Below are 23147 nucleotides of genomic sequence, written 5' to 3'. Positions count from 1 at the left end.
TTACATTTCTGTCATTGGCAGTATTTCAATTTAAAAACTTATGAATTATCTTACATGTTTTGAAACCTGCAACTATAGCCTGTATTTCTTTTATTTTCTCCTATAATGTCTGGTTCTGTGTTCAGGACAAAGTAGGTGCTCAGTAAACTCAGGCTGTTAATTCAGCCTTGCTCACCAGCATCCATTTGCCATTCTACAACTTGGTTCTCATTTATAAGATTTATTATGTTACAATGAACATAAACTATTTTCCAAGGCTCTCTTTTTCTCTAGAGCAGTGGTTCTTGACCAGGGGTGATTTTTCCTCCAGGGGACATTTGGCAATGTCTAGAGTTATTTGGGGATGTCACAAATGGGGCTGGGTGTTGCTACTGGCATTCAGTAGGTAGAGGCCAGGGAGACTGTTCAGTATCCCACCAAGGCACAAGACAGCCCCCACCACAGACTTATCTGGCCCCAAATGTTAATACTGCCGCTGTTGAGAAGCACTGGTCTAGAAGGTAGCAATGTTTGAAAAGTGGCCAACAGAATTGTTGAGGCCATTTCTCTTGTGGAAGAATCTAGATGGCCTTCCTGCCTAAATGCATTGCACACAGTCCACATGTTAGGGCAGAGCATCCACAGGCCAAATTTGGCTTACAACTGTGTTCCGTTTGGCCAGCATTGTTCAAGTTTTCAAAAAGTGTGCTGCCAACATTTAAAAATAAAAGAGTCTGGATTTCTGCCTTGTCTTGAACAATCAGAAGATCTGATGACACTGGTTTCTCATTACCTCCTGAGGGAAATGGTATGTAAACTATTGAACAATAGGTATAGCAAGGCAGAAGCCACTTAGAATGTAGACCCGACCATCCAGAATGAATGTCCACCATAAGAGACAGTGACAGTCCCCAGGGAGAGGTGCCAGCCCAGCCACTGGCACCACCAGGCAGAGCTGAGGAGTGGCAGCCCCTCTGGGGAAGATGGCACTCTCTACCTCTCCCTTTTGTCGCCTCACTCCCGAGGCTTGCCTCTGTCATCTCATTACTCCGACATTTTCCTTATGCAGACTTCATGGGAAAGTGAAGTCTTGGGGCGCCTGGGTGGCGCAGTCGGTTAAGCGTCCGACTTCAGCCAGGTCACAATCTCGCGGTCTGTGAGTTCGAGCCCCGCGTCGGGCTCTGGGCTGATGGCTCAGAGCCTGGAGCCTGTTTCCGATTCTGTGTCTCCCTCTCTCTCTGCCCCTCCCCCGTTCATGCTCTGTCTCTCTCTGTCCCAAAAATAAATAAACGTTGGAAAAAAAAAAAAAAAAAAAAAAGAAAGTGAAGTCTTTGTCAAATGCGAGAAAATAAAAAAATAGAGACTGCCTGTTTCACGGAAAAAAATTCTTCCTAGCCTATTCTCTCATTAAGTTCTATGTTTAGCACCTGTGATCCTTGAATTTGTGGCTACGAGTGGCTTAAACAAGTTCTCTTCTAAAATGCAGAAATTCTCCTGAAGGACTAAGGCTGGTGGGACTTTACTTTCTATAAGCCTCTTTGCTCCTCTTATTGTAGAGCTAAGGTCAGCTGCTTAAGAAATTGGTGCTGGGGAATGAAATGAATAAAGTGAATTTGGTTGGAGGGACTCTGGCAAAGCAGCTATTGACAACTTGGGGCCTTGGATAGGGGTTTTCCTTGCTCCTTCCAGAGATGGGTGGAGGGAGAAACGCACTGCTGGTCCTTCCAGCTCTATCTCTATATTCATTTCCTGTCCACACCTCTGGAGGCATAGAGATTTCCAGAAAGGCAGAGGCTCAACACTCGGGTGGAGTTTGATCAGAGTCCAGTCCCAAAGCATTAGAAAGGCAGGCATAGAGGACATCAGGAGACAGAAAAAAGGAGCAAAAAGAGACATTACAAGGTGCCAAAGAAACCCCTGCTTGATGGCCTGTCTAAGGCAGTGGCCACCGAGTGCTACAAACACTGGAGTTTTCTAATGCTTTCCCTCAGACAATCAGTCACACATGCAGTAGTCTGGGCGGAATCAAGCCTTGAGCTAAAGCATAAGTGCTTGTGCTTGTATCCTCTGCCCTTTTGCTGAAATGACTTTAAAAGAATTCCTGACCCCTCTGAAGGTTTAACCTCAGTTGTCCCAGAGTAGAGCACGGATTCTTCCCTGAATGTTCTTCTGGTGTGAGAGAGTATGTTTTTACCATTTGGTACTGAAAGGAACCCCTTGGCTTCTCAAGTGCATCTCTTCCTATGGAGAAAAGTATGTACATGGAGGATAATGGAGGATAAAGCTTTTGACACCAACTTATCATCAACAACAACAGCCCTTTATTGAACTTTGTTATGTACCAAGCACTGTGCTAGACAATTTACACATTACCATTTCTGATTCTCCCAAGGGTCCCACTAAGGAGGTGTAATTATTTCCATTTTATAGATGAGAAAACATGCCCCAACTAGTCCAAGATCATGTGGCCAAGAGCCAATCTTGACTTGTTTCAGGTCAAAGCCTACACTCATTCCTCCGCAAGATCTCCTACCCAATACCCCTCTAATTTCAGGGTCACATTTGATAGATAAGAAGGAGGCCCACACCAAGTCTCAGCAGCAAGGGTTTTCTTAGCACCTCCTCCCAGGCTCTTGCTTGGCCTGTTTGAATGACACTTTGAGAGAAGCAGGGGCAAGTCTCTCCTTTGAGAGTGCGATGACCATAATTGTATCCCCAAGACATTTGTCTACTTCAGTCATTGTAATCATAGCTACTGGCTAGTGAACATCTGCTTTCCAAGTATTAGACAATGCTCTTTACAGAGGTGATCTTTAATTCCTTTCCCCCATTTTTCAAATATGAAAATAAAGTTTAGACAAGTTAAGTTGCCTGCTTAGTGTCACAAGGTGAGCGAGTGACAGAGTCAAATTTGTACCCAAGACTCTCTGACCTCACGTCCATAGTATTTCTACTCCACTGTGTTGTCTACCCTTTTCATAATATGGTCTGGGAAACCCAGTGCCAGGTTAGTACCTAAATCTTGCCTGCTGCAGTTGGAAAGAACCCACTGTGACATTTGATTGTGGTTTTAGAATAATTCTGTTTCTGTGTGCCCACTGGGAATTTCTATGAGTCTGTTGATCTGTACAGCTTCCTCCTTTGGGTAGTTTGTAAAGGGCACCTGTGGCTGGATTCCCCAAAGCCAAGCCTCCCCTAAGAGGCATTGAAGCCCTTCTTGGACTGCACAGAGGAGGCTGAAGGGGGAAGGAGGCAAACATAAGATGTTGACACTTCCCTCTTCTCCATCTCCATACCCCTCACTCTTATCAGGGAATATCTCAAAAGGCTCTGAGATCTACTTCCTTTGGAGCTGAAAGTGAAGTGTGTGGTTGCACCACTGGGCCCCAGGGTGAAAGAAAGGGAAAGCAATGCTAGAGCCATTTGGTATGAAGGAGCTCAGCCCTCACCTTCGTAAATGTGAGATTCACAAATCCACCGTGGAAATTCAAGAGAAGGTTGGATTTTCGAGAGCCACAGTTCCCGGAGGACTGCGTTGCATTGGGGTCGATGTTGAAGTATCTCTGAGTTGAAAAAACCTAAACCAAATACAATAGATCAGATCAATGAGATGAAGAAGAAAATTCTAGCTAGGGAACCAGGCACAAAGGCTAATAAGTGAATCTGAAACTCAAGTCTAGTTTATGTTCACTTGAAAGTTTCAAAGTCCCCAGAAAACTCCTCTATCATTTCCAAACTGCTTTATGTTCAAAAGAGTTTTTAAAGGAGTTCTCCTACAGAAAGAGTTCCTTGATAGATAATTTATAGCCAGTCTATTCCCAATATACCACATGGAATTTGATTGTTGTTAAATTAAACATGTTAAAAGGTACTACAAGAAAGCGTTTGCTGTCTAATGTACTTCAGTTTCAAACGAAAACCTGAATGTGGAAGTTTTATAAAACCTGTGCAAAAAATAAAGTATTGCTTTAATGGTGATTCCTTCAGTAAAGCAAATAATCTCAGCCCTATCCCCACTCCTTCTAATCTTTTTTATCTGGAATTTTGATACTAATGTCACAGTTGGCTAGAACCATGGAGACTAATCCAAATCTCTCACTTCACAGGAAAGTTGCCGAGGCTTGAGGTCATCAGGAGGCGTAAGGCCAGGTTGGGCTCAACACTGAACTTACTCCAACACTCTGCCCATGTTGGCTAAAACTAAGAGGTTTGCATGGTTACAATTTGGATGTGTGCCTTCTTTTATCCAGTCACTATTGGTTTCTGTTTTTATATGTACTCTAAAACAGATTCACTGTTTTTTAATATATGAGGTTTATTCTTTTATTTTGAGAGAGAGAGAGAAAGAGAGGGGGCGGGGGAGCAGAGAAAATCCCAAGCAGGCACCCTATTGCCAGCCCAAAGCCCGGCGCGGGGCTTGAATTCATGAACTGTGGGATCACGACCCAGGAGGAAATCAAGAGTCAGTCGCTCAACCGACTGAGCCACCCAGGCACCCCAAAAACCCAGGCACCCATTCACCTTTTAATGGAGCACCTTGGAGAAAGAGGAGTCTGCAGCTATTTGTTTCATTAAAATATGACACAAGATGCAGGGGGATGTTTATTCTTACCAAGACACACTGCACTCAAACTTTTTGAAGATAGTGTTACAGTCCTATGGCGCCAACTTACCGACTCTGTGTCTTGAACCGTTAGCTCTATCCCCATCTCTGCTTTGATACAGAGCCTGCTTCCATTCAGAACTTGATAAATTCCGGTCTTGGCTGATGAAGGCTGAGGTGCCAGAGTGGGCCCAGGAGCCATGGTGGCAGGTGAGGCTGTTTGGGTGGTATTGTGTGCAGCTGTGGTGGCTCCTGAGGTGTGCATGGGTTGAGTAGACTTCTGACTGATTGTGCTGTTATGTGGTGAGGTGGACAATATTGCTGGAAGGGTGGTCTGGTTACTGGGTTGGGTGGTTTTCCTAGTTGTGGGGCTGTTTCCTGTTGTATGGGCTGGTGGGGTGATGGTGGTTGGCAGTGAACCTGGGGCTGCCCTGGAGCCAATGGAAGCCTCAGTGCCTGGAGCAGCTGTGTGTGAGTTATTGGGTGTGGCCGGGGTTGTGACTAAGGTGTGGACTGTGGTGCTGGTAGATGGGGTACTGTTTATAGTTTCCAAGGAAGTTGTTACTAGAGTTCTTATTGTTGTGTGTGTGATTGGGGGTTCAGAGCTGGAGGTTGTGGCAGCTCTCTGAGAGGTGACATGACCATCCGTTGATCTTACTGCTGAAGTTTTGGGAGGTACTTGGTTAGTTGGTTGTAGGAAAGGTTTTGCTATGGCCTGCACTGTTGTTGCGGTTGTAGGCTGATAGTCCGAAGTTTCTGGGAACACTTTAGCTCTTATTTGACTGCCATAATGCAAAATCACTGCAAATTAGGAAACAAAAGTGTTACCACACTCATAGCTCACATTAGTGAGTCCCTCCCCCACCCGCATTTTAATGTTTCTTCACTACAAATTAACACTTTTATTTATTTATTTACTTACTTTTCTCTTTGGGATAGTGACTCTGTCGCCTTCACATCCATATACTCAGAAATGTAACTGTTGGATCACATGGTAGTTCTACCTTGAATTCTTTTCTAAGTTTATTATTTACTTTTTTACTTTTATTTTTATTTCTTTATAGAATTTGTTGTCAAATTGGTTTCCATACAACACCCAGTGCTCATCCCAACAGATGCCCTCCTCAATGCCCATCACCCATTATTTATTTATTTAAAAAAAAAATTTAGGGGCACCTGGGTGGTTCAGTCGGTTGAGTGTCTGACTTCGGCTCAGGTCATGATCTCGCGGTGTGTGAGTTGGAGCCCCGTGTCGGGCTCTGTGCTGACAGCTCAGAGCCTGGAGCCTGCCTCGGATTCTGTGTCTCCCTCTCTCTCTGCCCCTCCCCTGCTCATGCTCTGTCTCTGTCTCAAAAATAAATAAAATCATTAAAAAAAATTTTTTTTTTAATTTTAATGTTTATTTTTTGAGAGAAAGAGAGAGAGACACAGAGAGCATGAGCAGGGGGAGAGGCAGAGAAAGAGACACAAAATCTGAAGCAAGCTCCAGGCTCTGAGCTGTCAGCACAGAGCCTGATGCAGGGCTTGAACCCACAAACTGTAAGATCATGACCTGAGTTGAAGTCGGACGCTTAACCAACTGAGCCACCCAGGCGCCCCTATTTTTTAATTTTTGAGAGAGAGATACAGATTGAGCAGGGGAGGAACAGAGAGGGAGAATACCAAGCAGACTCCACACTGTCAGTGAAGAGCCCAATGAAGAGCTTGAACTCACGAACTGTGAGATCATGACCTGAGTTGAAACCAAGAGGCGTCCCTGGAATCTTTTAAAGATAAATATGATTTTTTAAATTTTTTCCAAACATGCTCAATTACACACAATCATACAATCCCAGGTTTGAAAGGAGTTTTAACAATCATCTAGTCCAAACCTTAATCTGATGTGTGAATTGTACCTACAAATTTGCCATGTGTTCATCCAATGTAAGCATGATTCCCTCCAATGATAGGAGATTCATTTCCCTTCCATTTTTGATTTTGTTGCCAATTTTTAAGTATATTTATTTTGGGGGATGGAAGAACAGAGAGAAAGGGTGGGGGGGGAGAGAATCCCAAGCAGGCTCAGCAGGCTCTATACTGTCAACGGGGAGCCCGATGCAGGGTTCGAACTCACAAACTGTAAGATCATGACCTGAGCTGAAATCAGGAGTTGGGCGCTTAACCCCAGCACCCCTTGCTGCCAGTTTTTGTAAATATAGATCAGTTTCTGTCTGGTTCCTATTGTTTGCTTAACCTTTTGAATGGCCCAGGCTTTCTCAACCAGGAAAGAAAATTAAGCCCTAATCGCTCTGACGTATTTGGTGGGCTATCCTTCATAGTTTGGCTTAAATGCCAGCTCTTCAGAGTCTTCCCTGTCATCCTTACATAAAATAGCTCCCCACCCCACAATTCCACATCACAGTGTTATATTCATTGCCTGCACTGGGCTAATCACAACGTGTAATTATAGAAGGGGATAAGGGGATGGTATTAACACATTTAACAGTAAGCCTGGCCAGACAGTGTGTACCAGCACAATGATAGCCCTGATTATATGTTTATTTATTGGTTTATTTATTGACTGTGAATCTCTCCCACAAGACTAAAAGTAACTTCAACGTGAGAATTGTGTGCATTTTTTTTTTTTTTTACCACCAGTGCCTATGCATGAGAAGTGTTCATATGAATTGGATGAACAGATGACTGGATGAGTAAATGAGGATAACAGCACTGAATACCATTGTAGACCTTCTAGGATTATTGTGAGGCTCAAACTAGTTGGTTTAAGTGAAGTCTTCCTAGACCATTAAGCATACCTGTAGTGTGTGTTACTGTCACAGGTTCTCTCCTGGGCCATCTCTCTCTCTTTTTTTAATTTATTTAAAAAAAAATTTTTTTTTCAACGTTTATTTATTTTTGGGACAGAGAGAGACAGAGCATGAACGGGGGAGGGGCAGAGAGAGAGGGAGACACAGAATCAGAAACAGGCTCCAGGCTCTGAGCCATCAGCCCAGAGCCTGACGCGGGGCTCGAACTCCCGGACTGCGAGATCGTGACCTGGCTGAAGTCGGACGCTTAACCGACTGCGCCACCCAGGCGCCCCAATTTATTTTTTATTATATATATAATTTTTTAAATTTAAATTTTAGTTAACATACAGTGCAATATTGGTTTCAGGAGTAGAATTCAGTGATTCATCACTTATGTACAGCACCCAGTACTTATCACAAGTGTCTCCTGGGCCATCTCTTGAGGGTAGAAGACCTCTGGCTCTTTTTCAACCCAAGTTCTATCCTTGCCTCCTCTCAAACACACAGCAAATCAGAAAACTGAAAACAATGCAGATGATGTTCCTTGTGAGTTTATGATCAGGTCCACTGAGAGATGGCTTTGTCTCTTCAATGCTATGGTTTCATTGTATTTGGTCATTGTATTTACACTCACTGGAGCTGGAGCTCCCCCGTGCTGGCCAGTGACTTGGGAAAACATGGGGAAAAGGAAAAAGATCACTCTATGCTGGTGTTTCACATCTAATCAAAATTATCCATAAATTCCTTTACTCTCTCGCTCTTTCATTCACTACATTTCTAAGTGGTTACTTTTCCTATAATAATAACAATAAAATCTCCAAGTTACTGGACACTAACTACATGGCAGGCCTCAGGTCAAGGGTCATCTTTCACCAATTCCTCAAAAAACCCTCTGATGGGTTCTATCTTTATCCATCTTTCAGATGAGGAAACTCAGGTTTAGAAAAATCCCATCGACTTGACCATAATCCCACAACTAGTAAATTGTGGAGGTGAGACACCTAGTAAGTTCTGGAAGCAAGACTTGAGTCCCTGTCTGAACCAAAGCCTGCCCTTGGATTTGGGATTAGTGGAGATGGTGTGTGTGTCACTGGGAAGAACAGTGAGCGAAGAGACAAAAACAGAGAAGAACAGCAGGGTGTTTCTCCAGTGACCCCAATTCACCAAACCCTCATAATGGCGGTCGGTGGTGAGGTTTTCAAAGGCTCAGATGCTAAAATAGTGATTATTTTCCAGAAGAAAAATTCTAACTTCAAGCCTACTAGAAACACTTGTGAAATATTTCTGCACAGCTGGCTTGAAAAATGAGAAAGACAAAAATATCAGTTAAAATTGTCTTAAATGTCTAAAATGTCTTAGAAAGGCTTATTAATGACATTATGTGAGACTATTATTAAAGGTATTTTTTTTGTATCTAAAATGCTCATTTAGATAATTTGAAATGTATAATAACGTGAGAGTTGTGGATTTTATGCACTGCAGCTTTACTTTGTAAGCCTTTATTTTTTATGCCTATATTGTAGAATTTGGAGCAAAACTTTCCATTTCAAGGTTGTTATGAAGGTTGACAATTGTGGAAGATTTACTTTCACAATTCATCTGGGCCAAACCTGAGTTGCTGGTTCCTCAGTCATGACCACAACAGAAACCCCATTAAGTTTATACTATTACTATGGAGAAAGATAATTCACTCCCAGGTGTACTTTCCAGGAATATCTTGTAGTGATAAGCAAAGACTGATTCAGAGAATTCTGAGAGACTGGAAACCATTTCTTTTTTTTCTCTTGGGGAGATATTAGATCCTTGATAAAATCTCACTGTGCACAGCTTATGCTTATGAGCTAAAGCAAATCTTCTCAACTGAGTAGCACACCCTATAAAAGGGGGAGCCTTTCTCATACTGTAATTAAAAGTCCTCTCTCAGTAGTGATGAGTGAACTCAAACAAGGGGGAAAAGCACATTGGTCATTCATGAATTCACAGCATCCCAAACAGGACCAGACAACTCATGATACCCATCAAGATGTGCTTTGTATGCAGGAAGTATTTGTGGGGTGGCTGGAGATGATGGCAGTCTATGGTGTCTTGATATGGTGTGTGGCTTTGTGGTGGGCAGAAGGCTGGGCCGGCAGGTGGCTGGACCAAAAATGTCAGAATGTGTTACAGATTGAACCAGAGTGTGTTCCCGGATAGAACTGGGAAATATTGTTCTAATAGTCTTCTCCTTCCCCTCTGTGGCTTCTCCCTTCCCCATTTCCCCATAGAACTGTGGGATATAAAAGATGGGCAGGAATTAGATGGATAACTGGCAGGAGTAGGTATGCTGTGCATTATAAAATATTCTAGAAAGTTCAAATGTTTATTAGGTACTAAATAGAAATAATATTCTGGAAAATACACTGTTTTGTAAAATCTATGCATATGACCACACATATATGACCAATCTTTGTCAAAACTGGGTCACAGTTCTTAAACAGGACCTCTGACCCTGTAAAGGTTTCGTTTATTTCACCAGTCTGTCTGAGACCCATCAGGAGGGCAGTGGGCAGAGGTGAGGGCAAGGCAAAGCTCAGAATCTGTGTCAACTCTTCCTCTACTCAGAAGAACACAGCTCTGGAGTTCACATGCCAATTTGTGAAGCCTATACCCCCAACCCCCACCATCTTCTCTCCAGGATTCAGGAGTCTCAGCCAACAGGTACCCAGTACTGAGACCCATTGCTTGGGCTCCTCTAGATGATGACCTGCCAGAAGAGGTGTGAGAAGGCTGGGACCCCCTACAACCACAGAAGGAGCTGAGAGATGACTTTTCAGCCCAGCCCTGGGGAAGTCAGTGACCATGCAAGGGCTTTTTCTCTAGGTACTTTCCAGATGGCTGGTCCTTCCCAGATAGCATTTGTTTGGTTTCCCTGCCACACCCAATTCAACGGATCTGAGGGGCTTCTTCTGAGCCAAGCTCCATGCCAGGCATGGGGTCTTTGTTCTCAGGGGCCCAAAGCCTTGTGAGGCAGACACATAACTGGACCACACTCCTTGAGGTGACCAGAGTTATTATAGAAGGAGGTATTGAGTGCTATGGGATGCAGTGGGGAATCCAACACAAGGGAAATTCTTTAGGCAGATAAGAAAGTAAGTGGTATCCCAGGCAGGATGAAAAATATGTGCAAAGACACAGGGTCTTCAGAGCCTGGTATGTCTGGATAACAGCAAGGGGGTAAGTATGGTGGGGACATAAGAAGGAGGAAAGTGAGGTAAGGGGCCAGGAGGGAACAGGCCTGGCAGGTCTTGGAGGCTACACTTTGTCTGCAGTTGGGAACACAGTTGGCAAGTAAATGGAGCTCTGTGGCCATATCCAGGGTCAGGGAATTGAATTTAGCCCCCAGATACTTTCTCTGGCACCTCCCCAGGCAGCAGAAGTAGCCCCAGCTGGGTGCTGCAGGAAGACTGTTTCTGGCACGATTTAAACTTCAGTTTTAGCAAAAAGATGTAAATCTTATCTCTGTTACTTTCCTGTGGGACTTGAGATTCAAAAAGGACCCTCGTAAAGAAGGGGCTCCAGTCCTGTGGCATAGACTGCTGGCTAATTACTCCCAAATCCAGCCTCCCCTTTTTCCTTAGTCACAGAACTGCAAATTCAAGCTGAGGATTTGATGCCCTGAAATAGAGAACCCTGCCTCCAAGACTCTTTTCCTGCTCGGTGGGAATATGTGACTGGATTTGAGGCACAGCAGTAGAAGTTGTAGGGTTATATGGGCCTTCCAGGAGGGCTGCTTGTAGGGCTGCTTGCTTAGTCACCTTCAAGACCTCTCTACTGCCTTTGTGTTTTCCTTTTCAAACCAGCCTGGAACTTGTATGTGATGGTTGGAGCTGCAGCAGACACTTAGAACCATGAAAAGACCTTGCAGGTGAACATCACACATAGGAGGGTGGGCCTATAATAATGAGCCCCTCACCAGACCTGGTGTGAATTCTTCTGGACTTGTCTTCACATGAAGGAGAAACAAGCATTTATCTCATTTATTTTGCTATCTTTTGTCTCCTATGAGCAGCTGAATCTAAACACAACTGATACAAACTTAAATCCCTCCATTTTATGGGGGAAGAATTTGACACCAGGGAAGCAAAGTGACTGAATAAAAATTACAGAGCTAGTTTACCTGGAAGCTATGTCTCTCCTACCAAAATGTCCAATGGTTTTTGCTCATCTCCAGTTCAACAAGTATCTCTTGAACCTATGCATACAGGGCTGCGTGGTGCACTGGTACAGAGCATGGACCCTGACACCAGGCTTCCTGGATACAAATCTCAGGCTGCCACTTGTTAGCTGAGTGACTATGGATAATTCCCTAACCTGCCTCAGTACCCTCATCTGGAAAATGGGGCCCCTTCACACACTTCATTCACTAGGTTCACCCTAGAGTATTTGCAGCTCAGAGAGGAAAGGGCAGGGTAAACACTTCCTCTGAAACTGCCTGTGAATTTATTGAGCCCTCATTGTATTTCTGACCCTGCCAGTCATCTGACACTCTCTGAACAGGTGCTCACACACGGGTCATGGAGGGTTACCGCTAGACTGAGATCTTTTGCTTTTTTATTAGCTTAGAGTTTGCCTTTTGCCTCCAGAAGAATGTGACACTTTAATTCTGAAAACATGCCAGAAGTAAAGCAGCCTGGATTAGGACACTGGCCTGACTCTTCACCCAACTTTCCTGACAGTTCATGTTGTACTCAAGTGCCTCTGCATCCCTCATGTGAGCATGTTATTAGCAGGGCCATATGGAAAGAATTGGTTCCTTCAAGTGTTCAACTCAGTGCTTCTAGAAGAAATTGTGGATTAGCCATCAAGTAGATAACAGCACACAAGAGGACCCAATGTCAAGGGACAAAATGCTCTTCATAAAAGCAGAGGGTGGGCACATAAAATAATCATTAAGAGCTCAGTTACCCAGGGGGCCTGGGTGGCTCAGCCAGTTAAGCATCCAATTCTTGGTTTCGGCTCAGGTGATGATCTCACAATTCTGTGAGATGGAGCCCAGAGTAGGGTTCTGCGCTGACAGCACTGAGCCTGCTTGGGATTCTCCCTCTCCTCTCTCTGTCCCTCCCCCACTTGATCTGTCTCTCTCAGAATAAATAAACTTAAAAAAAAAAAAGCTGTTTCCCAGATAGTTTCTCTGATCTGAATTATAGTAGTACTTAAAAAATTTCTTGACTCCTTGGTTTATACCTCTCTGAAATGGCATAATTTGTCAGACCACATCTCATTCACCTTCACACTTCGCTGTTTATATAATAAAAACACGGCACTTCCATTCGTGATAAACAGGAAAAGCAAGGCATAATGTGCTTTTCCCAGACAGTGTAGCAACAGCCCCATCTCTAAGCCCCTGCTCAATTCTCCATCTCTTAACTCTAAGTGATTTCTACAAACTTGCCCTGATAAGGTGCCCAGAACCCATTTGGGACCCAGGTATAGTGTCACTGTCTTCTCGAGTTGACACCTACTCTACTAGACTCACGGACAACAAGCCCAAGCTGTGAAAGCCTTTGAGGAAAAAAATGAAAGCGTGCTCTGTGTTGAGGAGGAGATATTCCCACACCAAATACCACAGTAGCTAAGGCCATGCAGCTATATCCAGTCTCTCCTGTCTTACCTTGGTCAGTGGCACTAGCATGCATTAGGGTTTAATAGGACCAGAGGCAGCACAGAAAGCCAAGGGGGTCACTCACCAGCCAGGGACACGAAGAACACTACCGCTGCAGAGAGCTGCCAGGGCATGACTGGGGAGCCAGAGAGAGGGCTGGCCCTGCTGCTGCACTGCCGCCAGGCTCAGCACTTCTTGATCTTCTGAATAGTACAAGGTTAATTCCAGGGCAGGCTCCAGGAACAAAGAAGATATCCCTCTTTGCCCCTCATTCACTTGTGGCAGAGAAACCAACGTCACTTTCATTATGAGAAGTAGCTGAAACTCCCTCCCAAGTGGTGCGCTGAGTGGGGAAGGAAACCAGAAGTGGCCCTTGTGTGAAAGCAGCCACTTTCATCTCTGCCTTTAGTGTTTGTGAGGGGCGGGGATCACACCCTTCCCCCTACTCCAGCCAAGGTGAAGGGCATCTGAGACCATTTCTCCACAGGACGTGGAGGACCTGTGGCAGTGCCAGCTTCTTTTTCTCATAAGTTAGGCCTCCATTTTTCTCTAAGATCTTAAGTACATTTCTGTAAACCCAAAGACTCTTCTCAGCCAGGGGAAAGCCAACCCCTCATTCATGAAGGTGAGCAAGAGTCTTCAAACTCCGTGTCTAGAGCACTGTCTCTGTGTGTATTCACAAAAAGTCTGAGGTAACTCTGCTCTATGCCCATGGCCACATCACCTTGTAGGGAATATAAGGAGTACAAGCTTAGGAGTCAGGGAGAGCTGGGTTTGAATCTGGCCACCAGTTGTATGACCTTGGGTAATGTCTCTGAGCCTCAGTTTCTTCTGCTGTACAATAGGCATGATATTGCCTACTATTAGGTGCTTTATCTCAGACACAAAAAATATTCAATATCTTGGAAAGGCAACCTTCCCATGTCCTATCTCCTTTCTCTTCTAATTAGACAAAACAATGATTTATCTCTTAGGGCTGTAAGTCCCAGTGAGGAATACACATTTAGGAAGTATATTAGGATACCCTCCTGAATACTAGGTTTAGGGCTTTCAGCTTAGTCTCAAATAATTTCCTGAAAAACAACTTTGGCTACAATGATTTGATCTTACTATGTTGCTGTAAACACTCTAATCAAGCAAGTTTACCAAAGTGAATAGTGTGTTTCCAAATTGAAATTTTTATGGTGGAAGGTGAAGATTAATATGTATCAGTAAATCTAATTTTAGCAACTTTGGACTAATATTCTGGACTTTGAGTCAATTTATTCAACAGACGATGATTAAGCAGATACTATATGCCAGACACTCTTCTTACTCCATTTAAGCCCTACAGCCGCCCTATCTGGGAACAATTATCATTGCTGGCCCATTTCACAGATGGGGAAATTGAGCACTGAGAGGTTAACCAAAGTCACTTAGGTAATAAATGAAGAAGTTGGGTTGTGAATCCAGTTTGACTTGAGAGTCTAGGATTTTAAGCACTATGTTGTGCTACCGCTGAAGAGGTGTTCTAGACTAGAATATGATATTAATTTTCAAGTTGCTTATTGCCTAGATGAGAAATAATATTTATTAATATACAATAGTAGCCAGAGTGACTGACCAATTGTTTGCTGCTTAGAGCTACACTAGATGAGGAAAGCAATAGTCAGAGATGACCTGGTGGTTGTTAGACCTTAGAGAGACTTGAAAGTCATATAGGATGTGGATAGTTGGAGAATACCAATAATATATTATATTATTATTATTAATATAACAACCAATAAATAGCATTAATAAATATTAATGTTAATAATTATTAATTATATTATTATAATTATTATTTATTTCTATAGAAGGACCCTCTACTGTGTGTGTGGCACTGTGTGTGTGTGTGGCATATGTCACTCTTCAAGGTAGGTTTTTAAAATCTCAGTTTTACTGATGTGGAAACTGAAACACTCAGCATTATACAATAGGCTAAGATTTGCACTATGGCCTGCCTAGCCCTGAAATCTGTGCCCTGTGTCCTGGCACACAGAGAGCAAAATCTCTTGAGTGGTTATGAGCCTGACTAGAGGGTACTGGGAGCAGTTGGGAGTATGGTTGAAATGTCAAGTTAGTGTCATTTCGGAGAGGCCAAAACACCAGATTGAGGAGTTCGCCTAAACCCAAGAGGTCATGGGTGCCACTGAACATTTTGAAGGAAGAAGTTGTACATGGAAACAGGGGTTAGCTTGGCACATGGTAAAGGTTCTGTGGCTTTTGGGGGAGAAGGCTCAATGGTTGATCCAATCAACATTTGCTGGAAGATGTCTGGAACCAATCTCCTGAGCAGATCAGAGGATCAGAATCTTGGAATTGTTTTTCAGGATTCCTGCTTTTAACTAGAGAAGAGATGCCACATCTGGGTGTATCAGAAGCCATTGGAAACTCTTAAGCACTGTGTCAGATGCATCCCATAAATTTCGGCGTGTTGTGACTTCATTTTCATTCATCCCAAATTACTTCCTAATTTCCATTGTGATTTCTTCTTTGACCCATTATTAGGGTTATTTAGGAATTTGTTGTTTAATTTCCACAGATTTGTAAATTCCTCAAATTTCCTTCTGTTATTGATTTCTAGTTTCATTCCAATAGGATTAGAGAACATATCTATGACTTCAATACCTTCAGATTTATTGAGACAAGTCAATATGTTATGGCCTACCATATGACCAATCCTGAAGAATGTTGTATGTGCATTTGAGACAAATGTGTATTCTGCTTTTGTTGGGGCTGGAGCATTCCCATTGTCTGTAGTGTTCAAGACTATTTCCTGCTTGGTCTTTTGTCCAGTTGTTTTACCAGTTATGAAAGTATGGTACTGAAGACTCCAATTACTGTTATTGTATTGTCTATTTCTCCCTTCCATTCTGTCAGTGTTTCCTTAACATATTTTGGGGCTCTGTTGTTAGGCTTCTCTGTGTTAATGATTTTTATATATTCTTGATAGAATGATCCTTTTATAATTAGACAATGTCCTTGTTTGCCTCTATTAACAATTTTTGTTTTAAAATCTATTTTGTCTAATATTACTACGGGTACTCCAGCTCTCATTTGGTTACTCTGTACATGGTATATCTTTTTCCACCTTTTTATTTTCAATCTATTTGTGTCCTTGAGTCTAAAGTGTGTCTTTGCAGACAGCATATCATGAGGTCATGTTTTTTTAATTCATTCTGCCAGTACCTGCACTTTAATTGATGTGTTTGACTCATTTACATTTCATGTGACTACATTAAATGTAAGATTTATGCCTGTCATTTTGCTTTTGTTTTCTATGTCTTTTTTGTTCTTCCACTCCTTCATTACTGTCTTCTTATGGATTAAAAAGATTTTTCTGGTATACAGTTTTAATTCCCTTGTCCTATTTACCATATATTAAAAGTTACTTTCTTAGTAGCTTCCCTGAATATTATATTGAACATCTCACCCTCTAGTACTAATACCACCTTAATTTCAATAGCACATAAAACCTTTGCTTGTATATAGCTCCACTGCCTTCCCTCCACAGTTTTTGCTGCTATTGCCATACAAATTACTTCTTTATACATCGTACATCCATCATCATGGGTTTATAATGACTACTTTATGCAGTTGTCTTTTACACCAGATAAAAGACTATCTTGCTATCTTGTTTTTGTTCCCCCCAAATTCATATATTGAAGGCCCAATATGGTGGTATTTGGAGGTGGGGACTTTCAGAGGTAATTAGGTCACAATGGTGGAGCCATTGACTAGATTAGAGTCCTTGCAGGAAGAAGAAGAGAGCTAGTCCTCACTCTGTTCTTCACCAAGGGAGGAAACAGCAAGAAGGTTGCTAGCTGTCTATGGGTCAGGAAGCAGGCCCTCACCAGAACCCAACCATGCCAGTTCCCTGATCTCAGACTCCTCAGCCTCCAAAACTGAGAAATAAATCTGTTGTTTAAGCATCCAGTCTATGGTATTGTTATAGCAGCCAGAGCTAAGACAAACCAACAAAAAATATATTTATTAGGTCTTTTATATTTACCCATGTAGTTACATTTACTGGTTTATTCCTTCATATGGATTCGAGTTACTGTCGAGTAACCTTGAATTTCTGCCTGAAGGACTCCTTTTACTATTTCTCGTAGGGTAGGTTTCCAAGTGATAAATTAGCTCAGTTTTTATCTGGAATGTCATAATTCCTCTTTCAGTTTTTGAAGAATAATTTTGTGGATATAGAATTTTTACTTGACAATCTTTTTCTTTTAGCTCTTTAAATATATCAGCTTTTGGCCTCAATGATTTCTCATTTGGCCTCAATGATATCATTTTGGCCTCAATGATTTCTCATGAGAAATCTATTAATCTTACTGAGGGCTGTATATGGTTTGAGATGTGGATGCAAATTCATTGCTTTGCATAGAGAAAACTGGCTGTTCCAGATCCAATTATTGAAATGATTATCCTTTCTTCACACTATTGCTTTTGTACTTTTGTTGAATATCAGTTGTCCATATATATCTGTTCCACTGTTACCATTTTATGTCAAGATCAAATTGTCTTGATTGCTGTAACTTTTTTATAAGCCTTGATTTCAGGTATTGTTAGCCCTCCAACTTTGTTCTATTCAACATTGTTTTGGCTTCTCCCTTCCCATTCCCTAATTCTCTCTCTTATGCTTAAAATTAGCAAATAAAGAGTGAATCTAGACATTTCAGCCATGGACCCTAACCCAAGCAGAGACCCAGGTTTGTGCTCTCTTCCTCTCTCTACCCATGATCTCAGGTATCCCATGTGGCTCTCAGGTATCCCATGTACCTTCCAGAATTTGTGAGTAATAAATCTGCAAAGTTCCCTGATGGTTTCTTGCTGAAGTGCATCCTGGAGTCATAGTAAGAACCACAAGGGCTTGTCCAACCACAATATTAGCCCCTGTAGGAAGAAATGTTTGTGGGGGCTCTCTATGAGTAATGCAGTTCAGGTGAGTGCCTCAGGCATTTCTAGGCTAAGGCCAACACAACATGGGGGGGGGCGGGGGTGGACAACACAATTCAGCTCATTACAATGGTCTGTCTTGTTAAATGTTCCATGCACACTTAAGAACAATATGTGTATTCTTCTGTTGTTGCATTCAATGTTCTATAAATGTTAATTAGGTTAAATTGGTTGATATATGTTATTCAAATATTCTATAATCTTCCTGATTTTCTATTGCTTTATCAATTCTTGCAAGAGAGGAGTTGAAATATCTGACTGTAATTATGGATTTGTTTATTTCTCTTTGCAGTTCTGTTTTTGTTTTGTGTATTCTGAAGCTCTGTCACTGATGGGTAAATGTTTAGGATTGCTATATCCTCTTGATGGATTAACCACCTTATCATTTTTTAATAATCTTCTTTATTTTGGTTATATTCCTTATTCTTTTTTAAAAATTATTTATTTATTTTTTTTAAATTTTCATCCAAATTAGTTAGCATATAGTGCAACGAAGATTTCAGGGGTAGATCCCTCAATGTCCCTTACCCCCTTAGCCCATCCCCCCTCCCACAACCCCTCCAGTAACCCTCTGTTTGTTCTCCATATTTAAGAGTCTCTTATGTTTTTGTCCCCATCCCTGTTTTTTTTTTGCTTCCCTTCCCTTATGTACATCTGTTTTTCATCTTAAAGTCCTCCTATGAGTGAAGTCATATGATATTTGTCTTTCTCTAATTTCGCTTAGCATTATATGCTCCAGTTCCATCCACATAGTTGCAAATGGCAAGATTTAATTCTTTTTGATTGCCGAGTAATACTCCATTATATATGTACCACATCTTCTTTATCCATTCATCCATCGATGGACACTTGGGCTCTTTCCATACTTCAGCTATTGTTGATAGTGCTGCTGTAAACATTCAGGTGCATGTGCCCCTTCAAAACAGCATACCTGTATCCCTTGGATAAATACCTAGTAGTGCAATTGCTGGATCGTAGTGTAGTTCTATTTTTAATTTTTAAAGGAATCTCCATACTGTTTTCCATTGTGGACGGACCAGTTTGCATTCCCACCAGCAGTGCAAAAGAGATCCTTTTTGTCCTCATCCTCACCAAAATCTGTTGTTGCCTGATTTGTTAATGTTATCCATTCTGACAGGTGTGAGGTGGTATCTCATGGTGGTTTTGACTTGTATTTCCCTGATGATGAGTGATGTGGAGCATTAAAAAAAATTTTTTTAATGTTTATTTATTTTTGAGAGAGACAGAGACAGAATGTGAGTGGGTTAGGGGCAGAGAGCGAGGGAGACACAGAATCCAAAGCAGGCTCCAGGTTCTGAGCTGTCAGCACAGAACCCGACACGGGGCTTGAACTCATGAGCTGTGAGATCATGACCTGAGCTGAAGTCTGACGCTCAACCGACTGAGCCACCCAGGTGCCCTTAATGTGGAGCATTTTTTCATGTGTCGGTTGGCCATCCGGATGTCTTCTTTGGAGAAGTGTCTATTCATGTCTTTTGTGCATTTCTTCACTGGATTATGTTTTTTTGGGTGTTGAGTTTGATAAGTTCTTTATAGATTTTGGATACTAACCCTTTATCTGATATGTCGTTTGCAAATATCTTCTCCCATTCCGTCGGTTGCCTTTTAGTTTTGCTGATTGTTTCCTTCACTGTGCAGAAGTTTTTTATTTTGATGAGGTCCCAATAGTTCATTTTTGCTTTTGTTTCCCTTTCCTCCAGAGACATGTTGACTAAGAGGTTGCTGCGGCCGCAGTCAAAGAGGTTTTTGCCTGCTTTCTCCTTGAGGATTTTGATGGCTTCCTGTGTTACATTTAGGTCTTTCATCCATTTTGAGTTTATTTTTGTGTGTGGTGTAAGAAAGTGGTCCAGATTCATTTTTCTGCATGTTGCTGTCCAGTTTTCCCAGCACCACTTGCTGAAGAGACTTGTCTTTATTCCATTGAATATTCTTTCCTGCTTTGTCAAAGATTAGTTGGCCAAACATTTGTGCGTCCATTTCTGGGTTCTCTCTTCTGTTTCATTGATCTGAGTGTCTGTTTTTGTGCTGTCTTGATGATTACAGCTTTGTAATACAGCTTGAAGTCTGCCATATTCTTTATTCTGAGACTTACTTTGTTTTATATTAACACGGTCATTCTAGCTTTGTTTTTGTTTTTGTTTTTTGGATTAGTGCTAACACAGCATAACTTTTTCCATTGTTTTACTTTTAATCTATTTGTGTCTTTATACCACTAACAGAAAAACTGAGGCATATTAAAATTTTTGCTTCTTTGAGGGTCACCTTGGTGGCTCAGTTGGTTAAGCATCTGACTTCAGGTCGGTCATGATCTCATGGTTTGTGAGTTTGAGCCCCTCGTTGGGCTCTGTGCTGACAGCTCGGAACCTGGAGCCTGCTTCAGATTCTGTGTCTCCCTCTCTCTCTGCTCCTCCTTTGCTCATGCTCTGTCTCTCAAAAATAAATAAATGTTAAAAATTTAAAAAAAAATTTATTTGAGCAAAAATCAATTCAAATAGGGCAGTGACAAACCAGAAGTAATTAGGAGTGCTCACTGTAAGGAACTAGTGGAAAGATGTCTATAGAGAAGAGGTGGAAGCAAAGCAAGGAAATTATTTGATTGGCTATAGCCTAATTGGTTGCATTATTTGAGAAAATTGAATTGGCTGTTTGTGATTGGTTGTGCTTAGGTTTCAATTTCCTAATCTTGAGGGATTATAGGCATAGGTTTTGGTTTGCTTGCCCACGCTACTAAGACATTAAAGCCACCTTAGTCTAATGGACTCCTTGTTTAATTAATCTAACAATACTTAGTGTGTTTTTTTAAGCAGGCCACAAGGGTGGTGTTTTTGTTTGTTTGTTTTTTAAATATCCATTTGACAATCACTTTTTTTTTAATTTTTTTTTTAATTTTTTTTAATTTTTTATGAAATTTATTGACAAATTGGTTTCCATACAACACCCAGTGCTCATCCCAAAAGGTGCCCTCCTCAATACCCATCACCCACCCTCCCCTCCCTCCCACCCTCCATCAACCCGCAGTTCTCGGTTTTTAACAGTCTCTTATGCTTTGGCTGTCTCCCACTCTAACCTCTTTTTTTTTTTTTTCCTTCCCCTCCCCCATGGGTTCCTGGTAAGTTTCTCAGGATCCACATAAGAGTGAAACCATATGGTATCTGTCTTTCTCTGTATGGCTTATTTCACTTAGCATCACACTCTCCAGTTCCATCCACGTTGCTACAAAAGGCCATATTTCATTTTTTCTCATTGCCACGTAATATTCCATTGTGTGTATAAACCACAATTTCTTTATCCATTCATCAGTTGATGGACATTTAGGCTCTTTCCATAATTTGGCTATTGTTGAGAGTGCTGCTATGAACATTGGGGTACAAGTGGCCCTATGCATCAGTACTCCTGTATCCCTTGGATAAATTCCTAGCAGTGCTATTGCTGGGTCATAGGGTAGGTCTATTTTTAATTTTCTGAGGAACCTCCACACTGCTTTCCAGAGCGGCTGCACCACTTAGCATTCCCACCAACAGTGCAAGAGGGTTCCCGTTTCTCCACATCCTCTCCAGCATCTATAGTCTCCTGATTTGTTCATTTTGGCCACTCTGACTGGCGTGAGGTGATACCTGAGTGTGGTTTTGATTTGTATTTCCCTGATGAGGAGCGACGCTGAACATCTTTTCATGTGCCTGTTGGCCATCCGGATGTCTTCTTTAGAGAAGTGTCTATTCATGTTTTCTGCCCATTTCTTCACTGGGTTATTTGTTTTTCGGGTGTGGAGTTTGGTGAGCTCTTTATAGATTTTGGATACTAGCCCTTTGTCCGATATGTCATTTGTGAATATCTTTTCCCATTCCGTTGGTTGCCTTTTAGTTTTGTTGGTTGTTTCCTTTGCTGTGCAGAAGCTTTTTATCTTCATAAGGTCCCAGTAATTCACTTTTGCTTTTAATTCCCTTGCCTTTGGGGATGTGTCGAGTAAGAGATTGCTACGGCTGAGGTCAGAGAGGTCTTTTCCTGCTTTCTCCTCTAAGGTTTTGATGGTTTCTTGTCTCACATTTAGGTCCTTTATCCATTTTGAGTTTATTTTTGTGAATGGTGTGAGAAAGTGGTCTAGTTTCAACCTTCTGCATGTTGCTGTCCAGTTCTCCCAGCACCATTTGTTAAAGAGGCTGTCTTTTTTCCATTGGATGTTCTTTCCTGCTTTGTCAAAGATGAGTTGGCCATACGTTTGTGGGTCTAGTTCTGGGGTTTCTATTCTATTCCATTGGTCTATGTGTCTGTTTTGGTGCCAATACCATGCTGTCTTGATGATGACAGCTTTGTAGTAGAGGCTAAAGTCTGGGATTGTGATGCCTCCTGCTTTGGTCTTCTTCTTCAAAATTCCTTTGGCTATTCGGGGCCTTTTGTGGTTCCATATGAATTTTAGGATTGCTTGTTCTAGTTTCGAGAAGAATGCTGGTGCAATTTTGATTGGGATTGCATTGAATGTGTAGATAGCTTTGGGTAGTATTGACATTTTGACAATATTTATTTTTCCAATCCATGAGCAGGGAATGTCTTTCCATTTCTTTAAATCTTCTTCAATTTCCTTCATAAGCTTTCTATAATTTTCAGCATACAGATCCTTTACATCTTTGGTTAGATTTATTCCTAGGTATTTTATGCTTCTTGGTGCAATTGTGAATGGGATCAGTTTCTTTATTTGTCTTTCTGTTGCTTCATTGTTAGTGTATAAGAATGCAATTGATTTCTGTACATTGATTTTGTATCCTGCAACTTTGCTGAATTCCTGTATCAGTTCTAGCAGACTTTTGGTGGAGTCTATCGGATTTTCCATGTATAATATCATGTCATCTGCAAAAAGCGAAAGCTTGACTTCATCTTTGCCAATTTTGATGCCTTTGATTTCCTTTTGTTGTCTGATTGCTGATGCTAGAACTTCCAGCACTATGTTAAACAGCAGCGGTGAGAGTGGGCATCCTTGTCGTGTTCCTGATCTCAGGGAAAAAGCTCTCAGATTTTCCCCGTTGAGGATGATGTTAGCTGTGGGCTTTTCATAAATGACTTTTATGATCTTTAAGTATGTTCCTTCTATCCCGACTTTCTCAAGGGTTTTTATTAAGAAAGGGTGCTGGATTTTGTC

The 23147-nt window shown here is 41.8% G+C and overlaps 1 protein-coding gene across 4 annotated transcripts in view; it reads right to left on the bottom strand.

The window, feature by feature from the left end:
- The window catches only part of LAMP3 (lysosomal associated membrane protein 3), a 54899-nt gene that overhangs the window by 23690 nt on the left and 8062 nt on the right, over window positions 1–23147 (bottom strand). For 2 of the 4 annotated variants that reach the window (XM_043594800.1, XM_043594802.1), the window contains exons 1-3: window positions 13098–13288; window positions 4653–5383; window positions 3429–3557 (exon numbers count right to left, since the gene is read on the bottom strand). In XM_043594800.1, coding sequence (XP_043450735.1) covers window positions 3429–3557; window positions 4653–5383; window positions 13098–13146 — 909 coding nt within the window. In that variant the 5' untranslated portion in view covers window positions 13147–13288. Of the gene's footprint in view, window positions 1–3428; window positions 3558–4652; window positions 5384–13097; window positions 13289–23147 lie in introns of those variants that run through there. The other 2 variants (XM_043594804.1, XM_043594801.1) reach the window with 2 other exon arrangements.

Source organism: Prionailurus bengalensis, chromosome C2 (genome assembly GCF_016509475.1).
Source record: "Prionailurus bengalensis isolate Pbe53 chromosome C2, Fcat_Pben_1.1_paternal_pri, whole genome shotgun sequence".
In the NCBI taxonomy this organism is placed as follows: domain Eukaryota; kingdom Metazoa; phylum Chordata; class Mammalia; order Carnivora; family Felidae; genus Prionailurus; species Prionailurus bengalensis.
Note: the sequence above shows the minus strand (reverse complement) of the source record. Positions and strands in the feature narration are given on the sequence as shown.